Below are 21,234 nucleotides of genomic sequence, written 5' to 3' on the forward strand. Positions count from 1 at the left end.
GGTAAGGTACCAAACAGGAAATACGCATTGTGAAGAGTGGATGTAGATTTGACCAATCAGAGGCCTATTTCTGAGGCACTGTCTATGGTCACCTACAATTTTGGAGAGGTGCAGCAGAGTGTCTGCGGAAGGTGGGGGCATATCTGCGTTAACTGCGACACCCGCAGATGACCTGGTTTCTGAGCATAAACCAGGCAAGCCTCTGTTATGATATAAAAAATTATAAATATATAAAATTATAAATTATAAAAATTATAAAAAAAAAAAAAGAAATGTTTGTTGGTTTTATTTAACTTTTTAACTTTGAGTGTTGACAGACTCAAAAGATTCAGTAAAAGTTTCATGTTTCTTTATAGTTGTGGCCCTTAGGAGCAGACAGCATAAACAGACAACACTGAGCAGCTTTACTTCTGGTCAAATACTCCAATTACCTCATCTGCTGAAGTGCAAAATATTGTCCACAAGACTCTACATGCAAACAATGATTGTTTCTTGTCTCATTTTCACACTTAGATGTCTTGTGGCGCCTCAGTATCACAGGGGGCATTTGAAAGTGATTTGTTGGCTGAGATGAGTGTTCTGCATACAGTGCTGGGCTTAAAATGGGGTTTGAGTGTGTCAGAGGCTTGTCATACATCTTGAGTGAAATCCAAAGTGACAGCCTTCTTGAAAGACTAAAGATCTGATACAAACTGTCACTGTGAATTTCAAAAGCCGGTGCATGCTGAAGTCACTTCACAAGTTGTATGATTTGTCTGCTTTGAAAATCTACATATCAGTCTTGTGGTATAGCCATTAATACCATTTATAAGTAATGACACACTAAGAAGAGACACACCCTCTTGTTTTGATGGATTCATAGCTCTGATCAACTGTTTGCCACTTGCTCAAATCTAACAGCTGCATTTCTCTCATTTCATGGAGTTAATTTTCACTTTTCTTTTCTGGTATCTTGTAAAATAATTGTTCGTTTTTGTGATTACATATGATAGAGAACATGTGCATGGATTCTTTCAAAATGATGACTGCATATCAGATGAGGTAAATTAGGAATAATTTCCTTCAATTCTAAGTAACTGATGAGTTGATCATCAAAATATGTAAGAAAATCATGAAATAAAGAGCTAGAAAAAGGTTTTCAACTGTCACAACAGGGAGAGCACACCCATTTTGAAAGTGTGCTATGAAATAGCATGACAATAACAAAAAAGGAAATATTTTATATTTTCAACAATACAGATCCTTTTAGTGTAATAAAACTCAAACAATGGCATTTTCAGTTCACATAACAGCAATTTAGTGTCAGTCCTCTTTTCTGGCTAGTGGGTTGGGTCAGATTCAGACAGTTTGAGGCCACACAGTTAGTGTTGGTAGAAAATCTATCATTTGCCATTATCCAAATTACACCTCTTTAATGGCAGAAAAGTGATCCACATTAGTTATAATTCTTCCTAATTGCCTTCCTATGCAGCCCACGCTTGAATCAAACGAGAAAATGTAAACTCTTGAAGAAGAGCTATGCTGCCCCCAAATGTTACAGCAAAGAAATTACATGTAAAATGTAATCTTCATGTGTTGACTTCTGATGTCTAGAGCTATTTGTATGTTGTAATAGTTCTGTATCTCTAGATGGCAGCATATGCCTAAATGTATTTACATCTACCTCCTCAGTCTTGATTGACTCATGTTTCCTGTGTTTCAGCTATTGACCTACCTTAGCTAAAAAAAAAAAAAAAAGATAAATAGGTGATGTATGCACTACTGATAATAACCAAGGAAACAAAACTTTGGGGATGGTGAACTTAAAAAAAAGCAGCACGTTTGAAATTATACATTTGTTACTAATAATATATGGAAATATAGCATGCAGTGAAGCAAGCAGTGGTTCAAGCTCTTTTATAGAATTTGGCTGTACTTTCTAATTTAACTGGATTTGTCTGGGACTTTAGTCCCTTGTCAAATTAGTCATAGAACATTATTCTTTGGTTCTTCCATATGTCAATCTGGGGGGGGGGGCATTGTCAATTGTCTGAAATACAGTTAGGCTTCTCTGTCTCTTGAGGATGATAGTTGGCTTGCATTCCTCTATGACATCTGCAAGCTGCACCTAACGTCTGCTTGTGGTGACAGGAGGCCTGCAGACTAAGTGTGATCTGTAAATTGTCTTAGAAGAATGAAACCTCTATGATGTGAAGCACTGCATGTAGTGGACACAGTTTCTCCTCTCTTTGCTGTTACATAATAATTATGCATATGATGGAGTCTGTGTGCTGATGTGTGTGGTTGCGTGTGAGCTTAGTCAGACTCCTCCACATTTCTGTCTTTACAGATTAATATCAGCAGTGCACAAAGGAGTTCTGTGTGCTTCCCAAGACAGACTCTCAGGACAATAGTTCCACTATGTGGTGACACCATCTCCCTCTGAAGATATCTGCTGTCACCCTTTTTGTCCTGAGCCTGCAGGAAACAGAGGATTTCTGTACTCAAGGTGAAATTTGAGGGCTGCCAATAACTTTGTAAAAGCTATTGGTATTCATACAGCTACTTGTCAAGGAAAAGGTTTTCCATCCCTTCAACTTTTCAAAGTTTTAGAGGCTTTGCACAGTTGTGTGGCTAAAGGAAATGTATAAATAGTTTGTCTCACACTTTTGTGTCCATCCCCCTTTATTCTAATACCTTTAATAAAGTTTTTATAATTTTCTTCAAGGGTAATCTATTTTAAGTTCCCCTTTGTGAAAGTAAACTTAGCATAAATTAATTCTACATAAGAGGTTTGAAAGAGAACAATAATTCAGAAACAGAATTACACCGGCCAAGGAACACAGCCTACAGGTCAGGGAAGAAGCTGTGCAGGACTTGGAACTTGAGGTCATAAAACAATAACCAGAAACCTACCGAGACATGATCATCCACCAGAACTACCCCCTGGATAATCAGAGCATTACTCAGACAAAAACTCAGAGAGTAACCCAGAAATCAGCAATTCAGCTTGGAAGATATTTGAACAAATCAACTTTTCATCAACCACAAGGTTCCATCTGCAGCAACATTGCTTGTAACTGGAAATGACTTGAGGTTAACCTTCAAATGGGCCATAAACCTCAGATATAATGCCAGAACTGGAACAAAAGTTTCACACTGCTCACATGTTGAGTGATCCAGTGTGAGAGCACATCTAAATCCAATGGACAATCTGTACCAAGGCTCAAACCTCCATCTTTAAAGGCTCTTTCTGACTAAACTTGAATGGTTTTGCAAAGATCCTTTTTCATGCAACTATGGGGTGATAAATACAATATCCCAAAGAAATATGAAGTGCTTTGTACCAATCAGAAAGCTCTGCAAGCAGTCCTTTCTGCAGTCTCCAAGCTTACAAGGTTATTGATAAAATTAGTGATCTACAGGCTTTGACCACTAAACTACCGCACCACGAGGTTAACCACTATCTTTCCGAACGCCACATAGCCCAGATGACTGACTTAGTCAGTCTGGTAAAGCTCAATACTCAGTCTAAAACAAATAGGACCAATCTCAGCGAGGAAGGTAAGACCTTAATGTAACACCCCATTTTGAAAGCTTAACAGTCCAAATTGCAGCTTGTATTGATGATGCCCTTTATTATGTCCCCAAAGAGCTTTTTCTATTGTTAAAAGTTTTTCATATGCATTTTTTTTTTTTTTTTTTGCGTCCCATACATTGTTAAAAATTGGTTAAGAACTGTTCCAGAATTTGAAATTTGATTCTACAGTTCAGGCTAGCAAGCTGTGTACATGCCATAATTTAATCTGGCAGGCCAGGCAACTCCAGAGTAGCAACAGCTGCAAAACATATATAAAGATACTGATTTTATCACCTCTGTTGTGACGCAAGAACTGCAATGCATGCTAGGAGCTGTAGTTAGAGTTTGTTTCTAATAATCCTGGCATGGAACTGTGCTGAGCCAGTCCTCTCTGGATTCTCATCGGCTTCTGACCCATCATCAGTTTGTTCAATATGCTCCTAGTGATCAAAGCTGCTACCAGTCTACCTGCCTTCTTTGCAGCAAACTCATAATAAATCTGTTCTTGCCTGGCTTACGGGGGTCTTAGGTGCGTCATAAAAACTTTTAATGATTTCAAAATAAAGAAAAATCATGTTCTGTCTTCACAAAAAGACAATAAATGTTATTTCTTGAATTCTATAGCTATCAGAATAAAAAATCCAAAGCCTGTAACCTTACAAAACTGTGCCAATTGCACCACTGGTTTGGTTCTGTAAATTCTATGTAGAAATTGGCAATGAGTTAATTTTACATGCTTTAAATTTAAAATCATTACGTTATGTTATTATTTCTGCCAGATTTCTTAGGAACCACTTTGGAGAGCATCCAGTTCCACATTTGGACTTGCAGACCATTCGTCTGCCACAAAACCAGCATCAAATATATAGTGTTTTTAAAGCTTTTAACGCCAAACTTTGTGAAGAGCTTGAGGGGTGTGAATACTTTTGCAAGGCTCTTTTTAAACCAAACTTCATAACAAAGTTAGACCCAAGTTTTTACATTTAGGTTTATTTGTCAGTACAAAAAAGGAAAATAGAGCTCTCTATAGCCTTTGGTCTATTTACTAATCATAATTTTTGGTATAAAGTCATTGTGATCACAATCAATGTCAATTTTCTTCTTTTTAAGTACATTTCATGCATTTCTGCTCAGGGGAGTAATTTCAAATTACACAATAACCACCCGCACATGGCTTTCTTTTTAAAATTGATTGGTTAATCCTGAATAAAACTGTCGCACAACCCATAATTTGACTCCAACCGATTGAGGTGATTCAAACATCTTCCTGCTGCATTGAAATCAAACGATCCTTTTTTAAATCTGTCAACCCTGTGGATATATGTCCTTAAATACTTAATGAATGGAAGCCATTTGATGCCTGCTAAACTGAAAAATTACCTTCTAGGCAACGTGTGAGGAATTACAACCAAGCTTGCGAACATGCCATATACAGCTTACTCACAGCACACTACTATTTCTGAAGACAATAACACAGTGAGCAGCAGGCTAGAAGATGACATTTTAGGATGCTGTTAGAGAAGGACAAAAATGACAAAAAGAAAACAACACCCTGATGTAATTGGTGCCTTATCTGTAAAGCAAAAAACACAGTCTTGCAATAGCAGTAGAGGGTAATTGAGAAAAGAATTGAAATAAAGAAACATAGAATTCTCTTTGCAGTATATTCAACACAATGCCACTCAAAATAAATCACTGTGTCCAGATGTTTACAGTTTGGTTCATATTTTATAGTTCCAGTATTTCTAGCAAGTTCCCTAAAGCTGCAAGAAGAGCATGCTGGTAAGGCATAAAATGTTGTACAAAACTGATATGTATCTGGACAGCTTTACTTTTTACTGAAAAAATGCTCCTTTGTTTCACACAACAGTTCTGAGGCAAATAAAAAGATGTCTTGTGAAGTAGTGAAATGGGCAGCAAAGAAAGCAAAAGTGGAACAAATCTGCCTGGGTTCCAAATCTGACTGACAGATGATTTTATGTTAGAGGGACAGTTTCTCTGAACAAAAAATATAAAATCTTTTAAACCCAAAGCCTTAAAAGAAAATGGTGTTATGGAGTCCTGGGTACTAAAAACGTTACTCTTTTCTGCAAAGATATTTTTTCTACATTCAGTGTGTGATGGCAAATAAAAGTAAGCTTTCATCACAGTTTCATCCATGTTTTAAACTACTTAAATATGACCTGAATAGAGGAAGTAGGGAAATCACAATTTTTTGCAGCTTTAACAGACATCTATCCTAATGTTTCTTTTTTTTTTTTTGCCCGTTTTGAAGAGTGACTAAGACGAAATAAGCTCTCATGTGCCATGTTCCTATTATTATCAATACCCTGACAGAAAATAATTAATGATAAAATAAAATGAATAAAATTAAATGTTAAAAATCAATCATGGTTGAGAAGAATGGTTCAGCTAAATGTATCTTTTGTGAATATTTAATGTTGGCTTCATTGCAAAACAATTAGATTCTATTGGTTTTCAATCTAAATTAGTATGTTTAAAGCTACAGTGTGTAATTTTCAGCGACATCTAGCGTCCAGACTGCAGACCGCAGCAACATGAACATCTCCCCCCCACCGCTTCTCCCCCCCACAGTACGGCAAGCGTTACGGGACAAAATGTCTTCCACGACGTCCGCATCACCTACCTTCTCAAGTGATGAGGTTTGTTTACATAGATAATTTTAATACTGCCATCTATTGTTCAGTACTGTCTCAGTTCATCTCTCTCAACTTGCCGTAGTTACTTTCGAGCGTAATGGGCGATCTCGTAATCGCTAGTTTGTTGGCTCTGCACTGCCGTAGCGCAAAGATGTCTGCCTCCATCGCTGCGAGACCCACTCCTATGTAATTATAAATGACGAATTCTAAGGCAACGCAAATATTAAGGTTAAGAGGCTGAGCTCGTAGATGATGATAAATAACATAGTTATGTATAATATATTACATTTCTGACTGTATATCCCTGTAATTATTACACACTGTAGCTTTAACATGAAGGGTTTGATTTTTACAGTGAGCATTTATTGTGCTGCATCTTTATTTTCTGGCTGTTTGAACATCAGAGTGCCTTTAACTGTGTGACTTGTGATGGCTAGAAAACCTCTAATCCACTCAGGAAATCCAAAATACTTTTTTTCTAAAATGTACCTGTAAAGAATTGCCATCAAGCAATAATATCTTCCTCGTTTCTCTTGCTAGCTGCACTGTTACCCACCAAATACACTGCATTTGCTCTTTCCTTTGCACTGTCGACCTCTGCTTTTATATAGTGACCCAGAAAACAATGTTCTCATCAGTACTTATGATCCCCTTTGCTACAGCAGTGGAAGAGATTCAGTAATACAACCTATTTTAAAGAGGGAAGATCATACCAACCTCTGCTCGATGGATGAAACAAACCAAACTGATGAAGACAACAGAATGACATTTACATGACTTATATGAGGTGGACTCGTGAAATCATAGCTCTGCAAGACGAATCATGAAATAGAAGGTTATTGCTATCACTACCTATGGAGACAATTTTAAATGTATACATCTTGCTTTATTAAAAAACAGTGGAATATGTTATGCTTTTTTTTTTTACTGTATTTTAATAAATATGTTTAAAGGTAAATGGAAACAATATATACATGCTCTAAAAATATACTAATTAAGACATGATAGTTGAAAATGGAGGCTAAAACAAATGCAGAGGTAGACTGCTTTAAAAAATCTTTTTCTTTTGCTGAACAGGCAAATATACGTCATTATCTTGGCGCTGATGACTGATTAATTGCTCATTGCATTCACCTGTCTAGCTCTGCCCAGTTTCTCATTACTGCTCATCCGATCCAACTGCTCCTGACTCTATTTAAGCTGCTTTGTCCCAAACATCAGTGCCAGATTATGTTTGAGCCTTTGGTTTTAGAGTTGCTAGCGTTTCTAATAGTGTTCTGTTTGCCTGAACCTGACCCATTTCTTTATTGCGACCTTTGAGTCTGCCTGCCCCTGTCTGTTTTGTTTACCTGACCTGTCTTATGGTTCTGTTGGATTCCACTTTGGACCTAACCTGGATCTGCCTCTTGACTTTGCCTTCTGGATTATCCTGCCTTTCTCTTTCATCTGCTTGGATCTAATCTCTAGTCACTAGATGGTTAGTGGTCACTAACCTGTATTTCTCTACTGCAGAGATTCCTGCCTTAGATGCCCTATCTGCTTATTCTGAAGACGTGTTCAGTTTTTAATAAATGCTTTTGAAGTTATTCCACTGTCTGTCTGGTCTGAATACTGGGTCCTCTGTTTTGAGTCATTGCAATGTATGCTTTTCTACACAGGTGAACTTTTTCCCTCTGTGTGTAATAACTTTATCAATCAATCAATCAATCAATCAACTTTATTGTCAACTACAATTTACATTGCAAGTGTTTCAGTACAAACTATTCATCACAATACATCACATACATTGGAGTGATGTATTGTGTTGAACGGTTACATACTATTGTGCTGTATAAGAGTATTTTCCCTCTTAATGAGTTTCTTCTATTTTTGCCCTTTTGTCTTAAATGTTTCAGACTATTAAATGGGTTTTGGTGCCTGATAGAGATAAACTTGTTAAATACAAAAGCAGTTTTCAAATAAATGTTTGCATTTCTTATTAGAAAGAGATCTTTTTTAACCAACAAGACCCTAAATAATAAATATTTGCCTTGATACCTATTCACCAGGTGGGCTGCTATTGCCATTCTGGGTTTTGTATCACTGTGGAGGTGTTTTTATCCACTTTACTTTGCTTAAACATTTTACTTGTCAAGCATATCTGTTTAATGTCTTGCCTTCTCATTTCTATTGGATTCAAGATCAGATTGTAGTAAACCACAAATAAGCTGCTCTTTATTTCCATTTCAGCCATTTAGAGTTGGATTTGCAGCAGGTCGCTGTACTGCTGCATAAACTTGAATTCATCAAAAATGGTAAGTTGTCCTGGTCCTGAAGTGACTCCAGACTATAAAACTACTGTCACCATGCCTGACTGTGGTTATCATATTCTTTTTATGAAATTATGTGAGGTTTAAGATTTAACATAACTGATGCTTTACCAATAGTTTCATTTTTGTGTTGTCAGTCTACGTGTTATTTTCCCAAATGTCTCGAGAAACAGTGATACAAATTTTGGGAAAGGTGAGAAAACCTATGTTGTGATATTTTACCTGTAGATTATAAATATATGATTAACTAGAACTGGAGTTGTAGTTAATTATTTAAATCATTCAAAATCGAGGGTAAAAACAATTTAATGTTCTTAGTTGAATAATTATTTTAAGTCGTGTTTCTAATAAGGTACTCAACAGCACAAGAGACGGTACATAACCATTTCTTTTTAGTCTGTGCACCTCCGACTTCAAGACAAGACAGATTCCTGTCATCCAGTGAACTGCTTTGTGCAATGGTGGGGAAACACTCAAATTCTCAATGTACACAAAGCAAGGGAGATGATTGTAAGTTTGAGAAGAAACTGGAAAAGCTGAATGATATAATCATGGGAGAAGAATTAAAGGGTATCGAGGAGTATAATCACCTTCTTGTCCTCTTTAATATCAGACAGGTCTAGAGACACAACTGTGAATCTGTCTAAGTAGGGACAGAACAGGCTTTACTTTCTAAGAAAGATTTGGTCCTTCAGTGTTTGCGGCAAGATGCTACATACATCTGTTGAGGTAGCAGCAGCAGACCAAAAGACTAAAGAAGCTTAATATGCTAATAAAAAGGCTGGTGCTGTTCTTGGAAATCCTCTAGAAGAAATTATTTCACAAAGAAGAATTCTTCCTAAATCAAGAACATGAAAGCATTCTTTAAAGATGACTGTTGAACAACAACAGGTTTCTTCAGATCCACTTCCACATAGCCTTTCCAGCTTACTGCATTTTAAGCAATTTAGTGAAAAAACAAAACAATGAGAGTTGCAACATTGTTTAATTTCCCTTTGTAATTAATAAAGTATTCTTGAATTTCAATTGAATTTTAAATGATTTTGAATTTAATATGACTTACATTTCAAGAGAATTTGAATCACATTTATATAGAATTTGGGGGCACTCTAACTCCCAGTGTGTCAGAAATTTGTGCTTGGTCAAGGCCCTTGCACATTAAATAATGAGTAGACCTCTAATTTATTAATGTGCAGAATGCACGTGAAGTTGTGGCAAGAATTTGCAAAAATGTTACATGAACTGCAAACTGTAGAACTTATAATAATCTATTTCTAACCCAGACTCCTAAACCTGAACAAACACTAGTAAACATCTTACGATATAGCTACCAACAGCATCTGTGTTAGATTACAAGTAACAGCATAACTGATATGTTAAAAGTAATTTTTTTTCTTTTTTCAATTAAAAAATTAAGAGTTAGTAAAACAGGTAACAACTACGGGTAGTGTTGTTAATCCCAGCACTGGTGTCTGATGGATGCTGACCAAGCATTAATGTTTTTGACGAATTGTAAGTAAGAATGTAATGGAATTTGTTTTAGTTCAGGTTTTTTGTTGTTGTTTGTTTGTTGTTGTTAATGGTCTGCTATAAGTCAGGCTATATTTAGTGTAAGCTATCTGGAAAAATGGCGTTCATAATATTTAATTACTACAATTTAACAGGAGAGGCATTCTTTTCTATGATTAAATGAAGGGGTTTTCTTCAAATAAGTTAACTCTGCATATCCAAAGATTCTATGCAGTCTACTGGGTTTCCTTGGATAGAAAATGTTTTACAGATCTGTATTTACGATGTACCCCATAATTCAACTCCAACTGTTTCAATTGGTAACAGAGGGTTGGATTGAGCTTACCCAGATTAATTTATTTGGTTTATAAGCTTTGAAATTAAACTATAGTAAATAAAGAATTTTAAGTAAACTTAATAATGTATCAATCATCAACTAAAGCATCCATTTAGGTCGGAGCTGCATTCTCTCTTTAGAGTGTGATTGAAATGACCCTGTAAGGTGCCCTGAGTGGGCATGTGATGTGAATTGGCATTATATAAACAACTTGGATTGAAGTAAAATCAAGTGCAGTTGTTGTTTACACTGGTTATCTGTGTCTGATGTTAACATTTTTTTTTTTTTATCTGACACATTTTAGGCTCAGAGAGTGAGGCAGTTTTCCTCTTCATTTTTCCGTGAACAAACAGCAAGTGACACATCCAGCTGGACTTTCATACAGAATTTAGAGATCCCATGGCTCTGAATTATTCAACACGATGTGGATTTATGCATCATACTAACTATAATAAGCATCCTCTATACCCTCCAAAAGAAGCAGTTTGAAAATAAATCTACAGAACATTTCAAAATGAAAAGAAAAATAAAGAGAAATACCTTTCTTCAGCAGTTCAACTTGAGCATGCACTAAATAATACAGTACTGTATGTTCTAGTTGCATGGGGGGGCAGATTTAAATGAGTCACTCAGCTGAGTCATCTTTTTACTGTGAGGTGAAAACGTCATTCAAATCTCTACCCTTTTAAACCAAACAGAGTTAACTTCCTTTTTCTTTCATCTTCAAGTTCAGTGTTAGCTAAAGGTTTTCTTAAAAAGGGACTAGATTCCTTGCAGGTATGTGGGGCCACACTCTATGTGGTGCTACATTTGGAGAATATTTCTGTGCAACGCTCAGCTGAGGCAAGGCAGCGAGGTTTTGACCACAATGCATTCTCTGCCATCCCACAGATTGGTTTGGGTTTATCACATTTTAGCCATTGGGTCTTTTAGTGCACGCCAGCGGTGCAAATAAAAGAAAAAATCGCAATCTGAGGGTGTCCAAATACTACTGTGTGATTTGGTCCTGCTGTGTCGACACTCTGCTCTCTGTTCCTTCACTCAGTTTACACCCTGAAAAAGTATGCCGCATGCAGCATCCTTTGGTCATTGGCAGGAGGGGAGGGATCTGGAAAGTATGTGAGTTATAGTAGTTTTGTAAAACTAAATGACATAAAAAATGTGTTTGGTTTGGCTAAGTGTGCTTTGATCAGTCACTGTGAAATCTACTGAATTATAAACATGTTTACATTTCTGTTTAGATTAAAAAGTACAGAATATGATTTTTCTAAGAAATCTCAAACTAAATTGACGTTTTTCCAAATAATCTAAAGTACTGTGTATAGAATCTGACGTGGGTAATAAATAGCAACATCTGTATGCAGAACATATTGAAATGTTCTTTTAGTAGTAGTTGTAAAGTCCAAAACTTCTTACTTTTAGACTACTGAAGTAAATTTTCTGGCTACTCTGCCTGTCGTGAATAACTTGAGCTATTTAGAAAGATGTTTCTCCATTAAGTATATGTAGTTTTTCCTACTCATGCTACAATGCTATAAAGTATACTTTAAATTCAAATAAGTTCTGTTGTATTCAATTTCCCTAAAATATCAAAACAATTGGAGACAAATTACTTGAAACTTAAAGCAATTTAAACTACTGATCAGTCTTTGCTTTAAAGTATTTCTTTTTACAAAAAGTAATCCATTGTTTGTCCAAAATCTTTTTACAGCCTAATTTAGGCCTTAATATAATTTATATATTAATGTCCCAAATATATATTCATTATATACTATAAATATATATTTTAAGTTATATAAAATATGTAGTATAAAATGTTTCTAAATAAAACGGCTTTTTTGACCTTTTCGATGGTGATCAATAATTTCTGGTTTCACAGACTGCAGTAATAACAGTGCAAATTTCTAATTTTTCTATCTATTTATTGTTTATTGTAGAGTTCAAATCAGATCACAATAAAAATGAAATTTAAAAGTGGAGACATTTTTCTTAGGCAAAAAACTAGTGATGACAAGTAAGAAAAGACTGTAAGACATAACGACATAATGACCAACTCTCAGAAAAGAAAATTAAACTCCAACGTAAATGATTTGCTTCAATAGTTATCAATTAATTAATTAATCAAAATGTTTAATTCATCTGAGATTCCTAACTTACGAACTTTATGGAACAAGTTGATTCAATTACTTGTTAGCGATTGAAGCAAATCCTATAAGTTGGAGCTGTACTTTCTTTTTAGGGTGAAGAGACCAGGAGGGTCACAGGTAAAGATACTGAAGGGAAACGGCTAACAAATTGTGCGAGGAAGAAGAAAGTGCTTCAGTATAAGTGGAAAGATTAGAGTCAGAGAATGAAGACCGTGCAGAGAAAAACTGGTGGACAAAAAAAAAAAAGCCATAGAGTTAGGTAATCCAGCTTATCCAATTTGACCACCTGGTACGTGCTTAGTCAGGGGCGTAGCCAGAAAATTTTAAATAAGGGTGACCAGGCAATAACAATGTACACTGAGGGGTGGCCGAAAGGGGAAAAGTACCAGAACCTCAGGGTCAATCTGCACTGTTCCAAAAGGAAAATGAACAATCACAACATCCATATTTTCTAAATAAAGACAAACTATTCTTTCCTAGAGCATTTGCTAACAAATAAACGCATATATTTAAACACCCATGGTGTCTAAATAAAAGGTGTAGTGGACAAAATTCTTTCAGTTTTAAGTTCTGGGGCGAACATCTTATTATCATTACTAACCTACTTTTATTAATATTCATTGAGCATAACATTAATATTTACATGTACTAATATCTACATTAAATTGATTAATTATCATTAAGGTAGTTATTTATCTGTGATTTCAGTAAAGATTCCTAGATGACTTGTAGAGACATAATTTTCTCTTTACCCCATATAAGACAAAATGTAGTTCTGAAAAGAGAATGAATTCTGTATTTATCTTTAATGTTAGTAATGTTGTTTACATATAGAAAATTAAAATGTTAAATAAGTTAGAACTTTCCACTTGAGAATATAGGGCAACAGTGGCGTTATAGGGCGACAGTGGCGTTGGATGTTGGAAATCGAAGGGTTGAAGGTTCAAGCCCCGGCTCTGACTTTCATTGTCGTTGTGTCCTTGGGCAAGACACTTCACCTGCATTGTCTACTGATGGTGGTCAGAGGGCCTGGTGGCGCCAGTATACAGCAGCCCCGCTTCTGTCAGTGAGCCCCAGGGCAGCTGTGGCTACAATGTAGCTTGCCACCATGAGTGTGTGCGTGAATGGGTGAATGAATGTAGTGTAAAGCGCTTTGGTCAAGTCTCCTGACTTGAAAAAAGGTGCTATATAAGTACATGCCATTTACCAATATTATTGCTGCCACCATCTGTATTGTAGGGAAAAAATGGTAGGGTGGCCAATGATTGGGTAAGGGTAGCCATGGCTACCCCTGGCCCTCATCTAGCTCTGCCCCTGTGCTTATTCTCTGTATAATTTCCAGTATCTGAATCCTATACTATACTCTTTTCTCTGTGGATGTTTTGCTAATATATACACATGAGAGATTTATTTAAATGTTTCAAAGGAGATGTCATATGCAACCCTGCTTAGATAGACATTTTCAACAACATTTTTTCCTACTTGTTTTGACTCTTTTTTATTTTTTTCATATTTTAATCATGTAAGGCACTTTGCATTGTCTATGTAGTGAATTGTGCTATACAAATACATTTGCCTTGCCTTTCCTTGCCTTACATGTCAGTTTTCAAAAATTTTCAAACTGGCTGAATGTTCCTGCTTTTTATTTTCTTTGTTAACGTTTTATTTATTTTTTTTAGCACTTTGCTTAAAGGTTATCTTATATATGTGCTATATAAATCTCGTCATCACACGTTCACAGTTTGGAAGGATTAAATAAACAACATAATTAACAAATATTAATTTCACCAAAAATGTTCAAAAGTGAAGAGGAAAAACATCTTATCTTGGCAATGACTGGGGATTCCCTATCATCCTCCTCCTCCTCCTCCTCCTCATCATCATCATCATCTTTGAGCCCTGCGCACTATTTAGCAACGGCAGATTCTCCCCTCCTCCTGCGCGGAGTAATTCGCGCATGTGAGAAGGCTCCACTTGTCAGTCAGACTTTGAACTGCGCACTGGCGCTCATCACTGCTTATCTCTGACCGCTGCTTGTCATCAAAAGACGCTGGTCACTGACACTTAGCGAACTCAGATGTAAAGATTAGGATGAACAGTTGTTGAAAGAAAGAGAGAGAGAGAAAGAGAGAGAAAGAAAGAAGGAAAAATCCATAGAGCATCTCTAAGGGAACAGAGCGGGGATTAAACGTTCGCTTTAACGTTTACTCGGGAGTTGAGATGGTCCACACCAGGGATGTGTTTTTCGCCTTGCTTTTCGTGGGCTGTGCAGGTAGGAATCATAAGCATGCTTTTTTTTTTTTTTATCTCATCCATTTCCGTTCTTTATTCATTGTGGTCCGGGACTGCGGGCGCTCCTTATGTCTCCTCTGCCTGCAGCTCTCTTATTTAGCAGGTGCGATGAGGACACTGCCTCTAATTAGCTTACAGGAGAGCTGATTGTCTAGTAAAGACAGCTTTCTACCTATTATTCCACATTCACACACGCAAACAGCCCAACTGGCTGCTATAAACGGCCATGCGCTGACTTTGCGTTATTGCATGGTCAATAAATTGATGCAGTGGGATTTAAATCTCGTGTAGGTGCGCCGTTTGTGTTGAAGTGTGACTCAGGGATTATTGTGCTTGTGTTTTGTAGAGTCGTGTCTATGTGGGCCGTTTGCTCTCCGCTCAGATGGGACGTGTTTGTTGATCGCTGGGAGGGATGCTGCGCGCCCTGTTTGGGGACACAAACACGGACGCGCGGCCCAAACACACCCCTGATGTGTCCATGCCCTTGATGTTATGATCAAACTGTGCAAAACAAAAGAAAGAAAACGCGTTTGACGTGCACCTGTGCATTGGCAGTGCGGTGATGACATCCTGGAGGTGGGGTTTGCAATGCATACGGACACCAGGGGTTATAGTTACGCACAGCAAGCGCAACTTCTACTCTGAATCGTGTTATATAATCTGATGCCACGATGCAAGCTTAAAATGAGATCCCCCCCTAAGTTGTTAAACGTGTCCTTTACGTAAGAGATACTGGGGGAGTTTTTGTGCAATTGCATTTTAATGATATTTGCACGCTCTCTTTTGATTAACGTCAGTATTTTCGGAAGTGTGGGGTGCTTATGTTTGAAGTAGCGCTCTTAGCTCCACCAGGCTCAGGATTTTCCGTGGGTTAGCATTTTAATCCTTCATGTACAATCCGATGTGAAGGGGTGTTCCTCAGGCTAGAGTGGAGAACGCAGTGGGAGTGGAGCTCTCACTGCATTGTCATGGTAATGCAGCCTTCTTTGCACAATTAATTTAATTTAAAATATAAAGGATAAACAGTTAATTATGCAATAACCTATCTTAAGTGACCACATGTACATTAATATATAAATAAATCTAATTCTTATAGTTCCTATGATAAATAAAAAACATGATCAAAACACTGCAATTAGATTTTTTGATAAAGTTATTTAAGAACTAAGATTTGTTATGTTTTATATCTGATTAAAATTTATTTAGGGAAGATCAGAAGCCATGGAGCTATAAATAGCTTGTAAATATACTATTATTGGTCTAGTATGAAATGAAAAAAGGCAAAAAGAATTGCACCTGTCATTATACATTAATGCACATAATATAATAACATATTTGTTCAGTGTTCTGAAACAGTTTTTTTTTTAAACGGCTAAATTACATAAAAAACAAGCAATCCTTTTTTAATCCTTTTTTCTTACTGTGAAAAGGGTAACTTTTTCATGAATACTCCCGCCACTTTCCCAAATCTTGATAATTTTGGCCCCAAGGTTAATATTAGAAATCCGTATTATGGAACCATGTAAAAACAGTCCACTTTTATTGCGTATCACCTGAACCATTTTAGTTCACATTGCACTCTGTTTACAACTCTATACAGTCATCTTTTTGTATGAACGACGTCATATTTTTTAGTCATTCCTTTTGTCCAATTCAAAATCTTGGTGGATTCCATTTTCAGATTATATTAATTCTTAAATTTGCCTAAAGCCAATTAGAAAGGCATCATGCTCAATTTAGATTTTTATTTATTTAACCTTTATTTAACCAGGAAATAATCCCATTGAGATTAAAAACCTCTTTTTCAAGGGAGTCCTGGCCAAGAGGCAGCAAAATTACATAAGAAACATAGATATATTAAAATAAATGAAATGACAGGTATATATGAAGAACAAACAAAAAAACATATCAAGTAAAACAATAACAGATAATTGAGGCTGCTTCAATTTTTTCACATTCAACTTAAAAGCATTTAAAGATAAAAACTCAGTCAATTTCCCGTTTCTTTGTAAAAAAAAAATCCAAAAGGAGCTGCGTAGCTAAAGGCTATCTTCCCTAGTTCTGTGTGGGCAAAAGAAACAGCGAGCAACAGCTGATAGTTGGATCTCAGGGCATAAGAACCTGTGCTCACTCCCTAAAAGAGTGTTAGTTTTGAAATGAAGCTTAAATAAAATTCAATCTGGAAGACTTGAGACTTCAGTTTCACCTGAACCATGTGTGATGTCCCTCGTCCAGCTTCAGCAAATCATCTGTGGGCCACACCTCATCCGAAGCCAATCCTCTTTCAAGATCCCCTTCATTTAGCTCCTGAACTAGCCTCTCTCCCGCATTCATGCAAACTTTCACCCACTTGCACCCAATCGCCTCCTTCACTATCAGACTATTCTCAGTCTCACCCGCTGGCTTATGCCGTCACCAGTGTGAGGAAGAATACACTAATCCTTTTCCAAAGTTACTCATCCAAGCCAATGTTCATTAACAGCATCAAAGAGGTCTGAGCGCTAAAGAACTTATTTCATTTATGTCACTACCTGCACATCCGCTTCTATTTCCTTGAACCCAAGTTAGCAGATGACTGCTCACACTGAGCCTAGTTCTACTGGAGGTTTCCTATTAAAAGGGAGTTTTCCTCTCCACCGTCACTACATGCTTGATTGTTGTGAGGATTGCAGACAGCCAATGAGTCGATGCAATCAGCTGGTTTTCCATAGATAGAAACATTTTAACAATCTGACGGTGAAACCTGTTTAAATAAATTGTATTCAATAATACTTTTCTAACTGCAACTTTCTCTGTGTGTCTCTCAAGGTTGAAATAATAATAATATTCATCTGTGTTTACTTATATTTTGTATTTCAACAATATATCAAAACATTTGTTGTGCTTCCATAATCAACAGAAAAAAGTATTTTATTTTAATGACAGTAATTGGAGCTTTCTTCTAGCTGTAGACAAGCCCTTTTTACATTTCTACTGTTATTGTGTTTATCTTTTGTGTTTAGACCCAAATATTAAATGCTGAAAGGTCTCCTTATCCTAAGCCTAATCATGAGCTCCTTTCACAGGTTTTCTGTTACATTCAAGTGTGGACAATGGCTGCGCTGCTCCAAAATGTCATCATTGCATTCAGTCAGAAGGATTTTTATCTTCTTTAAAGATAATACTACTATCTTAAATATGGTTTGGATAATTGTTACTGTGAACAATTGTCGGCTTAACCTGAGCATGTAAATGAGTAAATATATTTAACCATAGGTTTCACAAATCAAAACACTGGATCTAAAATTGAAATCATTTATTCAAGGTCTTATCCATCTATATTATATAATTTTGATGGTTCTTGCTGAAGTGATTCTGCATAAATGAATGGCTTCAGTTGTTAACAATCAAATTGATCCAACTTAATTCAATTATTTGTTACCAATTGAAGCGCTTCATTAAAGTCGTTTTCTCTTTAGAGTGTAGTAATGTTTTCTTCTCAGATTATGTTTGAATGAATATACAATTAGTGTAAAGAAGTCCAGTTTGGATTGGGACCAGTGTAAGCATTTTAAAGTTTGAGGATAAAATGCAGCCCAGGTTAAAAAATCAATCAATCAACCAATCAACCAATCAATCAATCAATCAATCAATCAATCAATCAATCAATCAATCAATCAATCAATCAGTCTAGAAATAGGGTTGTCAAAAGTATTTATACTCCTTAAAGTACTACTGAAATGCTGTATCCGAATGCAGTACTAATTTCGGATGGTATCAATACTAAAGAGAAGTTTTTATTGCATATTTTTGCTATTGCTGATTTCATATTTGTTTCGCACATTTATTTAACCAGCCTGTGTTCTTTTGAGAAAGCATATTTCATGCTGAGATTGTAAAAGGTGAAAAAAAAGAGTTATCCATCTTCAATTGACTTTAGTTGTAAATTCTAGGAATCAGTCAGGCACAAATTTCATGAATTTTCTTTTGTTTGTTTCAAGGCTTTTTGTCATCTTCATTTGAGAGGCGTTATGTGCTGTGAGTCATATTAATAGCTACAACTGATCAAGAACTGTAAACAACTATTTTGAGGAGAGATGTGTCTCAGTGGAAATTTTGAATTAAATGAGCTAATGATTTTTACATTCCAGGATATTAAATTTACAATAAAACAGTCACACTTTTATTGTTTAACATACATTTGACAATTGGTAACCAATGATTTATCAATATGTTTCAGTGCAAGTTAATGTTTGTATTTACAGTAATGTTTCTGTTTCACTGTTCTTTAAATCCTAAGGAGGAGAAATTTTGCAATGATATTTATATGCGGGGCGAAATCTAATGTAAAAGTTTGGTTAAATTCTATCTTAGTACCCTAACAAATCTGTCACTCTCTAGCAAAAGAGATTTTACAATATTATTAGAAAAAATTAAATAGTTTACTTAAGCAGTAGGCATTTCTAGGGATTCATCTAGTTGTAAGTACATAGCTGAATGTAAATGAAATAAAATCCTCAACTTTAAAATGCTTGTTGTAGGGCAGGGCTGCTTGCAGCATTAATGACTGAACTGAGATTGAGGAGGGATTAACCCTCTTTCTGTTCCCTGTCCTGTAATTGATCCTCTTCCAGCTGATAACAGCTATGTGGATTCATTTTCAAAGATGAATTACAGCCCGAGAGAATGAAGCCAGACTTGATAAGAGATTAGTTGTAAATTTCTTTAAATTCTGGGACATCTCCACATATCACCATATGGCATCTTTGAATGGGAGAAAGCGGCTTTGTGCTTTACAGTAGGGTTGGTTCAATGAGGCTGTCTTACATCATCAGTCATGTGGATGTGATGACGTAGCTCCGTGCTGCTCTGTTTCCAAAGCAAGATTGAAGCAGGCCGACTTAGAAAAGCTCCAGCCCTCCTTACGACTGACTTAGCATTGGGAGGATGTAACCAACGCTGCCATAAGCAATGGCTGCAAGTCCAGAAGCTCCCATTTGACAAAACAATTATTTCAGAATAGTGTGCATATATGGTAGAAGCATAAAAGAAAAAGAAAAGAAAGACCACCATATCTCCCTCTAAATCAAACAGCAAAGTATCAATTTAATTGATTATATGTAATAGTTTGTTCCTGGCAACATTTTTTGCTTTTCTATTGAATAATTAACAAGTGTAACATACTTCTCTTCTATTCACCCCAATTGCTTTTACATGAAAATGCTAAGTAATTTCAAATGTGAAAACATGTATTACTCTTATTTGACTCTACAGTCATTGGGCTAAGTACAGGGAGCTGTGTGGTATGGTGTGGAAACAATAATCTGACCCTTAATGAGAACAAAACAAGGGTGGGTGGTGGTAAATTTCCGAGCAAATGACTTAAAGAAGCTCAGCAAACTGATAAAGAAGATATAAGAAGGCTCTGTTCCAGAACATCTAGAAGCTCTGGAAATGATTTAACAAAGAAGAAATGTTTATAATGTTAAGAACATTATGGACAACAGTGAACGTCCTCTTCAGGCGATTGTTAGATACCAACAGAGTGTCTTCAGTCAAAGGCTTCTCCTGCTGTGACACAGCTTATCCTGATACTGTGGCACTACTATGCTGGAGTATCCAGCCAAAAATAGCTTCAGTTTCCAATTAAAACAGTAAGACTACAAGAATCCTTGCGTGCCACCCAGGAGTGAACTTTTACACCAGCCTCTCAGATACACTTTGGATGTTGCTTTTGAGCATATTTTCCCACAATAAAGACATTTCTGCCTTTTACTGTCAAACAGAACTCTGTAAAATTGAACAAAAAAAGAGTTTGGTTGCAGAAAGCCTGGCAGGAGTACAATTTTAGAGTTTTGACTCAACTTGACCTAAGAGAGGTTTTTAAGAACAAAAACTGTTTTGTCTTCATAAATAAAAAAATTAAAATGTAGAGTGAAAGATCTTAGTGGCTGCTTTAGGCCTGGCATACACTGTATTAATTGTTGTACTCAGTTCATTGCACATGATGTATGTTCTTATACTGTATGGCCCAATGCTCTGATGTATTCCACCTGCTCACACTGTACGTCTAAAAACCACATGTCGTAGTCAGCGCCGTGAGATGGTGCTGGTCGGACTCGCCAATCTGGAAGAAAAAGAAGAAAAACTCCCATGTTTTCACATGGGCATTGCATACGTTTCTGGTAAATCAGCTAGTAGACCCTCGTGGTAGACCTTCGTGGACAAATCCTGCTTCAACAGCAGCCCAAGAATATCTCACGCGGGCCACCTCGCAGTTGCGTTAGGGTAATATGTGCCCCACAAACAAACAATCTCTGTCTCTGGGAAACAAAACAAAAACAGGAGATTTGTAGAAAAAAAAAAAGATAACATGGAATGTTTTTATATATAATAACTGTTTTCTCACCCCTTGTGGGGTGGTAGTGTCATCCTCAAGCTC

The 21,234-nt window shown here is 36.4% G+C and overlaps 1 protein-coding gene across 15 annotated transcripts in view; it reads left to right on the top strand.

The window, feature by feature from the left end:
- Positions 1-14,498: 14,498 nt before the first annotated feature.
- Positions 14,499-21,234, top strand: part of ncam1 (neural cell adhesion molecule 1) — a 114,486-nt gene continuing 107,750 nt past the window's right edge. For 5 of the 15 annotated variants that reach the window (XM_015383547.1, XM_015383556.1, XM_015383583.1 and 2 more), the window contains exon 1: positions 14,500-14,793. In XM_015383547.1, the coding sequence (XP_015239033.1) occupies positions 14,742-14,793 (52 nt within the window). In that variant the 5' untranslated portion in view covers positions 14,500-14,741. Of the gene's footprint in view, positions 14,794-21,234 lie in introns of all 15 variants that reach the window. The other 10 variants (XM_015383590.1, XM_015383651.1, XM_015383635.1 and 7 more) reach the window with 5 other exon arrangements.

This window comes from Cyprinodon variegatus, unplaced genomic scaffold, assembly GCF_000732505.1.
Source record: "Cyprinodon variegatus isolate N-32 unplaced genomic scaffold, C_variegatus-1.0 Scaffold14, whole genome shotgun sequence".
NCBI classification, from domain to species: Eukaryota; Metazoa; Chordata; class Actinopteri; order Cyprinodontiformes; family Cyprinodontidae; genus Cyprinodon; species Cyprinodon variegatus.